The following is a 16,118-nucleotide window of genomic DNA, read 5'->3' as shown; positions in this document are numbered from 1 at the left end:
TTACCGTTTTATATAACATAAATACGGTGGCATGAAGGTGACATAGGAAATGTTTTATTAAACGGTCTCTATGACGTGCGCACGCGATAGCTGTGACGTGCGCACGCGATACCTATGACGTGCGCACGCGATAGCTATGACGTGCGCACGCGATAGCTATGACGTGCGCACGTCAAGCTATCGCGTTCGCACGTCATAGAGACCATGAAATAAAACCTTTCCAATTTCCTATATCCAATATTACCATGTGCTCAGTGCGCTAGTTACAAAATGGCTGCCATTTCGACAAGTTTCATGGGTCAATAATTGCTTTCGCACGCGCTACCTGTTCTGATCTGATGCTTTTTCTGGTTGGTCAGCTATGACGTGCGCATGTGATAGCTATCGCGTGCGCACGTGATAGCTATCGCCTGCGCACGTCGTGCTACTACTAGTAGTAGTAGTAATAGTAGTATGTTATGTTATATCAGAGCCTTGCCTTTAGGACGTTTTCATTGGCTGATAAATTTGAGGGAACAAGATTATCTTGTGCGCACAATATAGCGATTGTGTTTTCCCGTCTCAAAAAAGACGGGAAAACAGACTTATTTTGTGTTTCCCCGAGTTATTTTTTTGAGCGAAAAACACAAGTTCTGTTTTCCCGTCTTTTATTTTTGGAACGGTGATGTCACCTTAGTGCCACCGTAGTGTCAGCACACTTGACTCTGTAATGTTGCTTGAATATTCGATAAGTTTTTCATGCTATCTCTTATCGGTGGATCAGTCCCCATGGATCTATTTTCCCATGGGGCGTTTCTGGCGATTACGCGTTGAAAAAGGAACATAATGCTCCTTTAAAGTGTCTGTGTAATTCAGAAATTTATTTACAGGTCATCGCTGAGTCTTCACGATTACATTTTGAGCAGGCTTGCCCCTGTGACCTTTCAGGGAAAAATATTTAATTTTGAGTCAAAGTAGGTCAAAGTTACCTCGGCTGCCCGTGTATTCGCCAACGAAATAATTTAGATCCAAATAGACCAGTGCATGGTGGCCAATGAGACCTTAATGTGCACTGTTGGACAATTTAAAGACAATTCATGTCTGGTTGCCCTTAAAGGAGCCTTTTCACAGAGGGATTGCTGACAATGAAAAAGACATTCCCGCTACTCGCGCGCTGCGCCGCTTTTATGGCCTCCATAGAAGGCACAAGCCGTCGACCCAAACCCCAGAACGGATTCCCCAGCACGTTGAGCGTACCGAGAACCGTCGTCCTGGGACACATCCATTATCTTCAAATGGCCACCCCATCAAAATCCTGGCCTGTATCTCTGCCCGAGGTCCGCCCCGTCTGACCTCTACGCTACCACATCCGCTGTTCCCGTTCCTATTCCGGCGATATAGGAAAGCACTATCGACCTACGGATCCTTCCAAGTTCTGGGAGTCAGAAAAGTCAGCAGAAGAGCACGTCCGGGTCGAGGGATGAAGGTACTCGCTTGATTAACAGAGCCGCCCGCAGAAGTTCCCATATCCGACCCTCCTCAGACGATGTAGTAAATTTACTCTCCACCTACGGACAATTACCATTACGCTTGGCGAATCTTCGGAGTCGTCAAGAAAATCTTCTGTCGCGACGTGCACCCTCCAGCTGCTAACCGAGCTCTTTTAAACTAGGGAATACTATTAAATGTATATAATTTCCTTGATTTTTTTGACAATCGAACTTTTTTTTTACATTTTCAACTTTAATCGCCAACTGACGGATTCAATCGCCATTGGCGATTTTATAGATCGTAAACGCTAAAATATAATATCCTGACTTTGAAATAAAAGTAAGAACAAGAGATGTGTTTGTCAGAAACACAATGCCCCCTTATGCGCCACTTTGATTTTTTTTACCTTTGCCTTGAAGGATGACCTTGACCTTTCACAACTCAAAATGTGCAGTATCTCAATGAGATTCACGTGCATGCCAAATATCAAGTTGCTCTCATAAATATTGCAAATGTTTTGACTAAGGTTAAAGTTTTGGGACACACACAATGAATGACTGACTGACTGACACAGTGACAGACAGACAGACAGGCCAAAAACAATATACCCTCGATCTTTTGATCCGGGGGCATAAAATGCGTTTAAATAATTAAATTAAACAAAAGGTTTAAATTGTTGTTGTTATTTCTGTAACTTGTTAGTTGCATAATCACCGCATGAAATGTGTTATCAATTGCACATGCATTCAAACCACAATTAAATGTTCGTAAATACAAATTATACTACGGGAGATCACATCATTTGTGTCATCACATTGCTTATTAGGAGTTTATTTTTTCACCATCGAAATATATGGTATTCTAATATTTGAATAACACGCAGTTTCTTTCGACACATTCAACTCATACTTTTAGAGCCGCGTCATGCGAAAGTGGGTCTTATGGCGCGTTGGCTAGGGTAGGTTTCAGTTGATATAAACATTGCCTAGGTTTCAGATACTGCCGTTGCAGGTGATATTTATGTTGCCTTAGAATGTTAGAGTTTACAGACATTTAGTAGGGTGCTAATGATATTGTCATAAATGAATTTTGCCTCAGAAGTCACAATTATATTTATATTGCCTTAGAGGCTACATATATGAACATTGACTAGGTTGCAGATGATATCAACATGCCTATGTTACAGATAAAATGAAAAATTCCATGGAGATTTCAAATTACATGTATATGAATTTTGCCTAAGAAATTATACATGATATAAATATTGTCTTAAAGGTAACAGATGCTATAAAGAATAATTAGGTTGCAGATTACATGTTTATGAATATTCACTATCAGTAGATTACTAAAATTAGACTGGCACATAGGACAATATAAACTGTGCTTAGTTGGGAAATTGACAGATTGAGCCATGAAATTCATGATAAATTGCCTTACTATATTAATCATATGAGTCGCGTTCTGACAAAACTGGGCATAATACATGTGCGTAAAGTGTCGTCCCAGATTAGCCTGTGCAGTCCGCACAGGCTAATCAGGGACGACACTACAATAAAATTGGATTTTCGCTAAGAAGAGACTTCATTTAAACGAAAAATGTCATAAAAGCGGAGAGTGGCGTCCCTGATTAGCCTGTGCAGACTGCACAGGCTAATCAGGGACAACTTTTATGCACCAGTTTTCTCAGAACACGACTCATATTATCAAATTGATTTCCAGTGAATGTTTGTAGGGCTCAACTGCACATATTTATTCAGCCATCTTTCCAATCATATTTCTTATAATTCAAATTTAAAAATTCCTGACTTACACAGAAATTGGGCAAACATATTATATACATGTTTCATTGGCTAGTTCATTTATGCGTTTTAAGAAAACAAAGTAGAAACAGGTTTAGGAGTGATCATGTATTTTCCTTTAATATACAAACATAATACAAACAACTACAAACATGAATGGAAATTGTTCCATTTATCTGTATACAATAATCGGTATAATTAATTGCAATGATAAAACAAACAAAAGGGGAATGACTGCAATCCCATACTGATGGCCTGTAACAGGAAAATTTAAACAGACAAACAGACCCATTAACTGCAAAACAATATGCCATCTTATTTTTATATGAAAAGGCATACCAAATGTTGTAGTGTTATCACAAGTTGAGGTACAGTAATTTATTAACATGTCTATTTAGGTTGAACAGAAAAAGAGAATAAATTACAAAAATGAACAGAAATAAATAATTGTTTTAATTAACTAAAAATCAAGACCATGTACTCCGCTTAAAAATGTATGGAATAAAAAACATTCAAAAATAGATTACCTGTCAATAATACCCGCAAGGGGAGTTAGACAGTATAGATAGATAGATAGATTGCCACAATGATATTGATGGACAAATTTACAGAATAATAGAAGGCAGCTGCTTACATATAATTCCCAACCAGTTTCATTTGTATTTAACCAATATATCTAATAATTTTAGTTGCAAAAATGTTGACATTGTATTAACACGACTTCAGGATATTAATAATACACATATAGATATACATGTGAAGTAAAAATATATAGCAGAGTGATTGGCAACCACATTTTTATTGTGCTTTTTTTCCCCATTAAAATAGAAGTCTGTCAACACAGTTAAACTCACTTTAAGTTACTATAATACAATATGATAAATAACATAGTGGTGATTCATAGACATTTTAAACATCATATCAACAATTTAGTTCTTGCAATAGATGATTAAGGAAAATACATGTAGAAATGAGCACGTGTTTTTCCCCAAAAATTTGAAATAATATAACATAAAAAATACATTTGTATCACAGAATCTTTATTAAAATATGCAGCACTGTATTTTCAAGACCCAACAATTAATTATCACAGCTGAACTTGTAGATACCAATCCGTTTGAAATGTCTCACATAAGAAAATTTAATAATATACCGGTAAGTAGAACATCATATGGATTAGTATGTTGAGACTGCATTAACATAGTGTCTTTTAACATTTGATCTAATCCAACAACATACTGATTATTCTACAAATCATAATATTTTCACCGTATTTATTTTCATTCATAAACATATTGATTCAAACCACCAATACAATGTTTCATAAAGTTGATCAAGAATACTTGGTACATTCTTTTAATTTTTAAAACTGAAAGGTAACAACAAAATTTTATGTGTTTTAATCTTTCATTTGCAATGGCAATTATAATACTCCTGTTTTCAAGAAATGAATTTAGTGTACACAAGAGGGAGGCCTGATTCATTCTGTTTGGTTGTCACTTCCAGCAGTCGATGAAGGTCGGGGTTCCTGATCCGGTCCAGCGCTCACAGACGACTCCTCCCGGTTGTACGACTTTTCAGACTTAGAAGAGGAATCTTTCTCTGAAGAACGCCGTGTTTCCATTCCTGTCAAAATATATGTCAATATTTAATCAAGCCATTTTAAGAGGCAGTGTATAACACGTTTAAAATATAACAAACACTGGGTGCTGCCAATTTTTGAAGATTACTTTGAAAGACAAGAGTCTAAAACTGTTGCAAAGCCCAATGTATTGCATGAAAATTAAATAAAGAATAAATGAATAAATCTTTTGTCATAGTGTTACAGTAGAGATGAATACCCTCAATGACGCATGTAGTATTGTATACCAACTACCAAGTCATGTAACAAGAAAATATTTGACCCTTAGGCATGGTCAATTTTGAGCCCAAAGACCATTTTTGAACAAAGTTTGCAAAAAAAACAATATAATGTATCATACCAAATGTTCAACTTTTGAGCCTTGTGGTTTCAGAAATATTTTTAAATTTATTTTTATATGTAAGTTTATAACAATAATTTGAGCCACAGGGTTTGGCCAGTTATGATCATAGTCATAAGGGGATAAAACTAAGTCCACTATGCCCTGTTTCATTCCAAACACAACATGTCTGGATGTTGTGACAGTGATTTATATCAACCAAACAACAAATATTTTACTTGGTTCTGGGAAGGGTCTATCAAACTCATCCACCCTCGAGCTCTTCCACTCTATAAGCCTTTCAAGGGCTGGCAGAGAGTTGGTCACAATATGGCTGCCGACTGCCTGCAGCATGCGATGGGCCATGGCTACGCCGTACTGTACACGGTTCACGTTGATAGAGGCTGTTTCACCCATCGACCTTGACAGGTTGTAGGCTTTGTCAAAGTACTTTGTGGCTTCATCATATTTCCCCTGTTAAAAATTAAAGTAAATTTTGAGAGCAAATTACCAATCACATGTTCTTATCTTTGTATATTACAGTATTCTTGTTTTATTTAAAAGAATAACAAATGTAGAAGACATATAAATTAAGATTAAACAGCCTTTACTAAAAATTTACTCTTTACACTCAAAGCAATGATATAACAGTCTGAATTGAAATTTAACTCAATGGCCCCATGACAGAATTCATTTCACTTCCCCCACTACTTTCATAAGTAATTTGCCTACTTTAAAACTTAACAAAACCCCTGATTAATAAAGCCATAACAATGTGCAGGTGGGTAGCTAACCAGTGTGTTGTAGATGTTTCCCAGGTTGTGGCAGGCCTTGCTGTATGCCTGTTCCTGTCCGCTCCTCTCTGCCACCTCCACAAACTGCTTGAGGTACGCTATGCTCTCCTCTACTCGGCCCTCCCTGAATAAACAACATCAATATAGGTCCATGATCAGGGGCAGTATTGATCAAACCCTCCAGGAAAATCATAAGATAATGCCCTAATATTGTAAAAATCTTGATAAAAGGAAAATATTATTACAATTCCTTAAAATTGTTAAATTCCTGATTAAAGGAAAGTCTTTCGCAGATTTCTCAAAATTGTTAAAAGTCTTGACATACACCTAATAAATAGTCCCAAAAAAACAAACAATATTTTACTGAATGAAAAATTTTGCATAATAATAACAATTAAAGGTGTTTCAAAATTAAGATGTTACATGAATTAATACACATGTAGATGGATTGATGTTTAAAAAAAAATCTATGTATGTATAGATCATTCATGGCATGGGAGAGGAAAAGGATGGAGAACTTGGAAAGCAAATATACATAAGTTGATAAAAATGATGTTACCTTGCAAATGACTTTGCTATTGCATCACAAGCTTTCCCGATTCCTTCCTTGTCATCTGTTGACCGACAGATCCCCAAGTATGTATTTAAATGCTTCAAAACAGAAAAAAAAGAGATATATATAAAAGTTGTTTAACTTTTCAATGGTTTGCAAAAAAAGTTCATAAATGCCACTGATATATATTTTTGAATTAATAAATAAAAAACAAAACAAACAAGAGCTGTCAGCATAGGATGACTTATGCCCCCTATAAACACTTGATAGAAGTTATTAGCTTTTTTTAAAACCTAAACATAGATTTCGAAACCTAAACACGGACCCTAAGTTCAAGGTCAAGGGGTCAAAATTTGTGTGCGTATGGAAAAGCCTTGTCCATATACATATACATGCCAAATATGAAATTGCTATGTGAAGCGACATAGAAGTTATGAGCATTTTTCGAAACCTAAACGCAAAGTGTGACGGACAGACGGACGGACAGTCAGATCACTATAGGCCCTCCTTCGGGGGCATAAAACAACAGCAGACTTTTGTATGTATACGGCATGTACCAAAGTCAATGCATGAATATGTGTCCATATTTCTAGTGTGTACATTTCCTATGATCTCTAAGCAGATGCAGTAGAGGTACCGTAAAAACGCAGTCATAAGTCGAGATTTTTTACCTCCAAAATTTGATTAAAAAACCGGTACCGACTTATGAGGTGGTCCATGAAAAAAATAATGAAATTCCATGAAAAAATAATGAAATTCGATGAAGATTGATCCCCGCGGCAATAGTTGTTGTTGTTGTTGTATAAAAAAATCGTTGATTTACAACTAACAAAACATCGTATTTTTACTGATACTTACCAATTAATATAATCAAAGTTTGCAATTACTCTTGTTTTTATTTTGATAATTTAATCCAAGTCTTCATGTAAGCAGGTGTTGTTTTTTTACTGTTCATGTAAACAAAGAATCAAGGACATCATTTAAAGTCTCGCGAAAATTCGCAATATGTGTGAATCGACAGTTTGACGTCATCAAAGGAAAGCCGTTTCCTGTCAAGAAGCCATAAAGAACACCTTTCTCGCCGACAAAATTGGATTCCTTTGTTTAGAGAAGCGATATGCTTAACCAATCGCGTGTTTATAACTCGCTTGCAATCGTCCTATTATGCTTGAGCACGTGTATAGCTCCGCCTATGAAACTGTTTCAGAGAAAAAGGTGGAGTTAGCGGTCTCTTGGGTATGTCAATCATTGTTATAAAAACACGTTTTACCGAGACACTAATCAATTGTTTTGACAGTCAGATTAAAAGTACAAAGATTGGATTACAGTGATAATATTGTTTCATCGGATTAAAAGCGGAAAATAGTTTGTGGATAATAACTAGCGTGGATTATTGAGTGCAACCATAGATTAATTAGATAAACAAAAACGAAACTGGACTTACGATAAATCTTTGAAAATGCCTGGCAAACGCAAACGCCAGGCTTATGACAATGCATTTAAAATACGTGTGATAGCGTTTGCGAGAATTTAAATAACAGTGCTGCTGAACGTGAGTTTGGTATAAGTGAGAAACTAGTGCGTGATCGATTGCGTCATGTGCAATGTATAGAATACTACCGCAACTTCATGTACATTTCTAATGGCGTCCGTTTATAAAATTCGTAAACAAAAAATTTCTGACTCGACTTATGAAGCTAACATACTCAAAATCTCCAATTTTGGTACCAAAGTATACCCCCCGACTTATGAGCCGGGTAGACTTATGACTGCGTTTTTACGGTATTTGTATGATTTCTTTATAGTTTATGGGTATAGTTCACATAGTTACAAATCTGAGAATTTTCATGGTTTGTGTGTAAAGATCTCTGTGTTTATACAGTGCCCACACATGTTACCTGCAAGGCTGTCTCTGCCTGTCCGGCCTCATCCATGGCCAGGCCCAGTCTATAGGCAGACTCTCCCTCCAACTTCTCTTGCTTGCCTGCAACACAGGGCAACATCAAACACTTAGTGATAGAATTCCATGGCCGATGGCATTGTTTCATCAGACCGTGTACACCAATATTCTGAGATGTACCCCATGTCAATTTTGCATTGACAAAAGCACAGTTATATAAGAGCTTGTATAACGATATACTGAATAGGCATGATGGACAGTTATCGTTCAATAAGAGCTTGTTAACTAATATATAATGTGTAGGCATAATGCACACATTATAGGGCGCTGTTTACCAATATAATAGGCATGTATAATGGACAAAGGCATGGTTACAAGCAGAGCTCCAGATGATTTGATAAGATAAAGAGTATTTCACTAATAACTTTTTTAGCTGATGAGTAAAATACAAAATCAAAGACTTTTGCAGGGAGTATTTAAAATACTTCCCCAAAAGTCTTTGATTTTGTATTTTATAATTTTTTTATACATGAACATGCAGAAAAGATGTATTCACCATAAAGAAAATCTATTCTTGTTTACATAAACATGCATTTTAAAATGGCTGATCAAATAATCTGAATTGGAGCACTGTTGGTCAAACTGATAATTGCATAAAATGCGTATGCCCATTTTTATGATTATTATTTTCACTTATCAATTCATGTGTATTTGGAAATTTTCCATGAGTATTTTACGCAAATTCGCATCTTATCTGGACCTCTGGTAACAAGAGCTTCTATACCAATATACCAATAAATAAGCCAATATTTCATAATTATGCACCTACTGTTTATTGAAAGTCCTAGTCTTGATTGAATTGTACCAGACCCCTTTACAGCCACAAAGTACTAGCCAGGGTGGTCTTTAATAGTTATTCAATAATTACTTGTAAAGGTCTTCAAACAATAATTACAGCAGCATATCCATGCTCTAGACAACAATGAATAATGATGCTTTTTTACATTGAAATAAAGACAAAATTAAAAAATTGAATAATCTGATGAAAGCAACATCACATAACATATGTTTACTTCAAAATACGTTCACAAAAATATTATTAATGGTAGTTCAAAGTAAAATGTTTAATCTGAACCATGGTTAATCGTTTCATGACCGCTCTAGACAACATTCATGTAAGATGTTACAACATTTACTGGGATTTTTTATTTTGAAACTTTTATCACAACAATATTAATAGAATGATGATAACTTTATTATATTGAAAAAGAAGCTGTTGGGGAAAGGAAACCCCTGTCGAACAGGTATTTACGATTTGCTACAAACAACAAGACCAAGTTATGAATTGAACTATATAGAAATATTTACGATTAAATGCAAAGATTCATGGATTCAGTGGCTCTCAGCAAAAATCTAATTAATTAACTAAAATCAACGTTTTTACATGCAAGATTAAACATTGCTTAAATGATGTTGTTGCAGTTTAAAGACATGTGTCATATTTAACAACTTGTTTAATTTGGTCAACAACAGTGGACTTCGTATTAAGAATTCAAACACTTCATTAAACCTACACAATGCTTACTTTCTTTAGCCATATTGTATGCTTTGGTCAGATTTTCCAGCATCAGCTCCATGCTGTCTGGTTCTGCCTTTGTGCCCAGTGTTGTGTAGATTCTGGACAGATTGATGCAGGCATCTGTGAGGAAGGAGATGCCATCAGCTGTAGTCCAGTCCTTATTTTGTACAGCCAGCTTATGGTAGGCCTCAAAATGCTCAGCTGCAGCTGCATACTCGCCTATCACAGAAATAAAAATAAATTTAAAGTTTGAAACTAAAAAAACAACATACTGTACTTCCATCTACAACAAAATTGTATTAAAATGCAACATAATTATATGGTATTACTTTTTAATGAAACAACATTTAATAACATAACAATAAGCACACTTAAACAATTTAAAAGCTCATTTTTGGAGCAAACTCAAATCAATTGAAACTTTAATTATAAGCTTTTAATTTACTTTGTTTGAACTACTAGTAATAGTTTACTAATCTGAAGTGCATATTCTTGTTGAGTTGTTTCATACAAAATTAGCCTCTATCGACAACTTTAAAAGAATATAATTTTATTTCAATTACAGAAATATTTTTCAGATTATGTAAGATGGCTATAATGTTTGCATTATCACGGTTCATTTGCCAATACAAATTCTTTGCTGTCTGCAATACAACATTTGCCAATACAAATTCTTTGTTGTCTGCATTACAATGACTGGCAATATGCATCAAAACTCAAAACTAATGGGAACTGTTCTTTGGATATAAAACACAAATAAGTGAACAATTTCTTTTAATATAATTCAAGACTGCTACTAACAGTTTTCCTCTTGTGCTAAGGCCACGTTGCAGAAGCCCTCAGCCTGCATCTTCCCACCATCTTCTTCAACCTGTGAAGCAGTCTGTAGACACGTTTCAAAGAAGTGGTCTGCAAGCCACTTGTCTCCGGCCGATTGGAAGTAGCGTGCAAGCTCAAATCTAGCCCTGTATACTTCTTGGAAATCACCTAAAGATGTTCCATTAAATTAAAAAGATTTGAAAACATACATCCAACATTTAAGAAAAAAAGTTAAATATAAATAAAAAAATAATATATATATATATATATATATACATATGTATAATTTTGTCATATCTCATTCTGTGTCTCCATTGTAAAATACCACATATATTTATTGCTGCAAAATGTTAATACCAGTATATCATGACTTTGGAACGTAATACATACTAATCTGGCAATATTTGTAAAATATACCCTGTGCATGGGCTTTAAAATAATAAGACAGATTTTTGTAAGTATGTCATTTAAGCTGATAATCGATGGGCAACACACAATAAACATTGCAAAAACTAGAAATGCTCAAAACAGATGAATATGACCATATATTCTACAGCTAACAAAAATACAAAAGGTCAAATGGTAAAAGTCCAAATTCCTTCCAAAACAATCACACATACTGATGTGTTTGAGCAAAATCTGGCAAGCACTAACAGGAATTGAACACATTCAATTTTGAAACTACCAGTGTATACATGTATTCTTTAGTGGGAAAACAGACAAAGGGCCATAATTCTGCAAAACTTGTGGCAGCCTGAATTTCCTTTCTTACCCATCATCTCCACATTAACACCATTGAACTGTGAAAGTTTGAGCGATGTTCACTAAGAGGTTCATGAGGAGTTGAAAACACTTAATTCTCGACCTATATATTCCATAGTGGATAAAAAGAGCCACAATTCTGCCCAAACTGTGTGTGGTCCTAATGGCCTTTCTTTGCAACTGTCTTCACATTAATGTCATTCAGCTGTGAAATTTGAGGGATATTCACCAAAAAGTGGAGTTCAAATTGTGCATTTTATATTGGAAAATCATACAAAAGGGTTATAATTGAGCATAGCCAACATTACCAGCATTTACACTATGCTCAAAATTCAAAAGCCTGCATGGTGTTGTGGAAGCACATACACTCTTGCTTCTTGATGTCTTGGGTTTATACCCCCTGGGGGGGCAATTTTTTCATTCATATTTATTTCCTTTTTATTATATTTTTTTAAAACCTTTTTTTAAAAAAAAGTCCTAATATTTCGGTTGTGTGAGTCACTTCATGTAACAACATTTAAAAAACATACAAAATATTTTAACAAGTCACTTACATAAAAATACAAGCACAATATCTTTAACAGCCAGTAAACTGAGTGAAAGAAATACCTTTAAAGTAAATGTAATTGTCATGTTCAATTCAATACATACTACTTGAAATAAAACTGAAGAAAGTAACATTTATAAAATAAACTCTTGTTTTAAAATATGTTGTTACTGGTTTTACCTTTTCTCTGTGCATGTTCTGCTCGTGTAAGGTGTAATTTCAATACATCCAGTTTATCATGTTCATCTTTTAATAATGTCATTGACCACATAAGAGATTCTGGTCCTGCATCTTGGCGACTATCCTCTTGCCGTTTAATTAATGAAAACAGTTCACAAAACGATAAATGAAATCCATTCTGCAACATTTCCACACACAAGTTGTGTTTATACGTATTTCGGAACCTGTAATAAAGCAACACATTTTGATACGCAAAAAAAATAAAACAAAAAACTTTTTTTTCTATCAGTTAACTTCTTTGAAATACTTTTCAGATTATTTTGAGAGTGAATTTATTCAATGAACACGTGTTTAATTTAAATAATTCCCGGTTTCTGTGCACAGTATTTTTCTTATATATTTATTTAAATTTTCTGACATTGAAGAGAACATTATATTGCAACAAGACGGGTGCCACGCTCGGCTGCGGGTGCAGTTTTGAATAAATGAAAGCTTCACAGAATTATTATTATTTATTTTTATTTTTTAAGAAGTCACAGTGACCTTGACCTTTGACCTAGTGACTCAAAATTGGGTGTGGCATGTACAACTCATCAAGGTGCAGCTACATAATTATGAAGTTTCATAGTTGTAGGTTGAAGCACTTTGATTTTAGAGCCAATGTTCAAAACCTTGACAAAATGTTAAGGTTTTAGCACAACGCAGATGGCAGACACAACGACGGACACGACGAGCTTAAAATAACACAAAAATAATTGTAAACTACTTATGACTAACTTGCAATTTAAATTACAGTGAATTTGCTTCGTAACATTAATAAAACTCATAAGCATGTTGATTAAATCAGTATAAAAGTTGCTTCTGACGAGAGGTAATATAACTTTCACAATTTATTTAACCATAAAACTGCATATCTTGAATAAGTCAAACATACGCCATAGTTTGTCGTTTGGTAAGCATTGGTTGGGAAAATGCAGGTTCCTTTTCCACACTTTTCATCTTTTTGGGTAAGGGCTTTAAGCGACCACTAGGGGGGCCTTTAGGGGGAGCTGGAGCAAAATGGACAGGCTGGCTGTGCTTCATGGAGCCCATCATTCCAGAACTGCCCCCTGCTTTGGCCCCTTGTATAGGGGGTAAAGTATGAGCTGCGGCCATTATAGTTTTCTTCTGAAATAAAACAAAACGATAATAGTTACTCTAGGCACTAAAGAACTGTTAAAAAAGTCGCTGTGTAGGTCGCAAACTGTTACTGGCCAAATTGCCTGGCAATTTCATTTGACTATTTCTAGCCTCAAGTCTACTAAACTTGCCATTGAACCATGCATTAGTAATTTACTTGAATTGTTTTCTAGCAATTAGGGTCATCATCTTCCCATGCGTAAGACAAAAAATCTTACAACACATCAGGTCAAATAACTTTTAAAATTGACCGGGCGTTATCAGCTTTTACCGGACCATGTTCTTCTTTAACCAAACAAAATAAAAACTGTATACTTAGTTTTTGTTTCATAATGATGTTTACACTGTATCACAATTCCAAACACAATAAAATAATAACTACATCTTAACCTGTTCTTTTAAAATTACTTTAAAAATATCAATCAAAAGTAAAAAAAGGGATTTTTTAATAGATGTTCGCTTTTGCAATGGTTGAAACAGCCGCTTGAAGTACTAACTATTGCATCAAATCTTGATACAGAACAGGCAACACCCAAACAGCCTTTATGTTAAGCAATACTGCAATTCTACCTGCCTAGCATATTGTTCGAATATAATATGTATGTTTGTATTGTATTGCTTATATGTACTTTCAATAAACTAAATAAATAGTGTTTTAAACCAAACAGGCTGTGGTTACCAGCTTGAGAGCTACATGTACAATCATCAAAAGGATCGAAACCAGTAAAATTGAATGAACCAAAAACTAGTTGCGTCGTCTATGCCATGAAACAATGTGAATTTTTTTCTGGTTTTAAGAGTCACACTTGAAGTGTTTTTTTAATAATTTCTAGTTTTCTTTTCATTTTAATTCAAACAAAGTTTTGTTGTTTTTGTTGTTGGACACCAGGTCTGACAGATTCAGGAATAATACCTCTGGAAAATTTATCATAAGTGTCAGAGGTCTGACGTCTATCCCATGGGTTGGTTATAATACATTATTCTGTATATTTTCATAGATCTTATTCACTTTTATAAGCTTTGTCTGTGGGCTATTTTTTTACGGTTACCCGGCATGTTTTATACATAAATTAACTAGTAAATCAGGGTTTTTCCTGTTATTTAAAAAAGGCCGTAAAACAGACACGCTTCCAAAGCAAACAGACCTGATCCCAATCTGAAATAGTATAACAAAATTGCCAAAATATTTTATTTCATATACATCAAACAAAGCATATACCCGGTAACTATAATTGATATCATTGGCATTTTTGTGGTATTGCTATTTCCGCAGTTTTTTAATTGCGCCCCTAAATTCTGTTAACATGTCATTATTTGTGACCCAACTTCCATTCGCTGTCAGAAAAAGGTTTACATGTAATCATGACCAATGTTTTGCTAACTTGTTGTTGTTATCCATTTAAAACACGTTTTTTCACCAAATGTAACGATATTTAAATTACATTGTCACTGTTTTACCTTATTTTCAGCTTGTTTACACTTCGTCTGATTGAACTTTCCCGTTCCCTGAGCCTCATTAGTATGCAAATTTTACTAGCTCCCGCCATTTGTTACACATCACTAAACAAAAATTAAATTGCTAAGAAGAGATGAGCATCCATTGTCCAGAGGAGTGGCATTATGACAGTGGTGCAGTTCTTACAACAGTTGACCTATAAATATTCATGTTATTATAAATTTAAATGTTTTATAAAAGCATTTACGGTTGCAAAAATAAAGTTCTTGATACTCACAGATATTACAAACAAACTGTTGACCTACTGCAAGAATACCAATATGGCATCATGCACTTCAACAGGGAAAACTACTGTGTCTTTACTGTCTTAAAAGCAATATTAACACTACGTTTTAACAAAATTAAGATGGATATCCGCGGGAAATAAGTAAACTTTCACAAAGGAGCCCATAACTTATAAAAAAGGAATTTGTTTCAGATTTAATATTTATTTGAAAGTTAAGTACTGCGAGAATACAGAGGACCAGTATATATACATAGACAGGAACGGCATATAAACAGTCCTAATGATAAATAATATTATGTAATGTCAAGTACTGAATGTAAACAGTGCAGATGATAAAGATTAAAAAACTTTAAGTTAACTATGCACAAACTATATCTATGGTTATTGTACACATTCCAATATGTGAAAACACGCAAATAATATAAATTATACACAACCATTGGTTAAAACATATCCTAATGTGACTATGAGTGAGAGATAACATGATCATCATTTCAATGAAAAGGCATGCTCATCATAAAAATAATGATTATGAACTATCCAAACAGTGCATACTGATAATATCAAGACTTTTCAAGTATGTTCGTATTCATTAAATAATATATATAAACTGTGATAATTAATTTGATGCATGCAAAACATTTGAAATGTTTATGAAATGTACCTGCTTTAGCGATTTATCTTCATGTTCTAATGTAAACAAAAGTTGGCAGCCATTGAGCTTCCTGTTGTCATGACAATGTGATTCAGCACTAAATATGTTATAAAAAACTAACAATAAAATAAATAAAAACACATTTAAATTGAGAAACAATAAGGTGAACAAGGTAAGG

At 34.6% G+C, this 16,118-nt stretch overlaps 4 protein-coding genes across 7 annotated transcripts in view; 3 read left to right on the top strand and 1 right to left on the bottom strand.

The window, feature by feature from the left end:
- LOC127877325 (uncharacterized) overlaps window positions 1–16,118 on the top strand; it is a 218,465-nt gene that overhangs the window by 146,777 nt on the left and 55,570 nt on the right. The gene's annotated exons all lie outside the window — the stretch shown is intronic.
- Window positions 1–16,118, top strand: part of LOC127877326 (uncharacterized) — a 218,236-nt gene that overhangs the window by 146,548 nt on the left and 55,570 nt on the right. The window lies entirely within an intron of this gene.
- Window positions 1–16,118, top strand: part of LOC127877328 (STAGA complex 65 subunit gamma-like) — a 231,612-nt gene that overhangs the window by 189,420 nt on the left and 26,074 nt on the right. The window lies entirely within an intron of this gene.
- On the bottom strand, window positions 3,363–16,037 carry LOC127877323 (tetratricopeptide repeat protein 29-like). 2 transcript variants are annotated; one of them, XM_052423045.1, is made up of 11 exons: window positions 15,950–16,025; window positions 15,002–15,195; window positions 13,299–13,531; window positions 12,365–12,588; window positions 10,858–11,043; window positions 10,063–10,275; window positions 8,476–8,561; window positions 6,584–6,675; window positions 6,025–6,148; window positions 5,470–5,704; window positions 3,363–4,895 (listed from the first exon to the last, which is right to left on the bottom strand). In XM_052423045.1, the coding sequence occupies exons 3-11, from the start codon at window positions 13,517–13,519 to the stop codon at window positions 4,750–4,752; spliced, it is 1,527 nt and encodes a 508-aa protein (XP_052279005.1). In that variant the 5' UTR covers window positions 13,520–13,531; window positions 15,002–15,195; window positions 15,950–16,025; the 3' UTR covers window positions 3,363–4,749. The 2 variants fall into 2 exon arrangements, with proteins under 2 accessions (XP_052279005.1, XP_052279004.1); XM_052423044.1 differs by lacking the exon at window positions 15,002–15,195 and having other exon boundaries at window positions 15,950–16,037.

This window comes from Dreissena polymorpha, chromosome 4 (genome assembly GCF_020536995.1).
Source record: "Dreissena polymorpha isolate Duluth1 chromosome 4, UMN_Dpol_1.0, whole genome shotgun sequence".
In the NCBI taxonomy this organism is placed as follows: domain Eukaryota; kingdom Metazoa; phylum Mollusca; class Bivalvia; order Myida; family Dreissenidae; genus Dreissena; species Dreissena polymorpha.
This window is presented reverse-complemented; position numbering and strand designations above follow the sequence as displayed.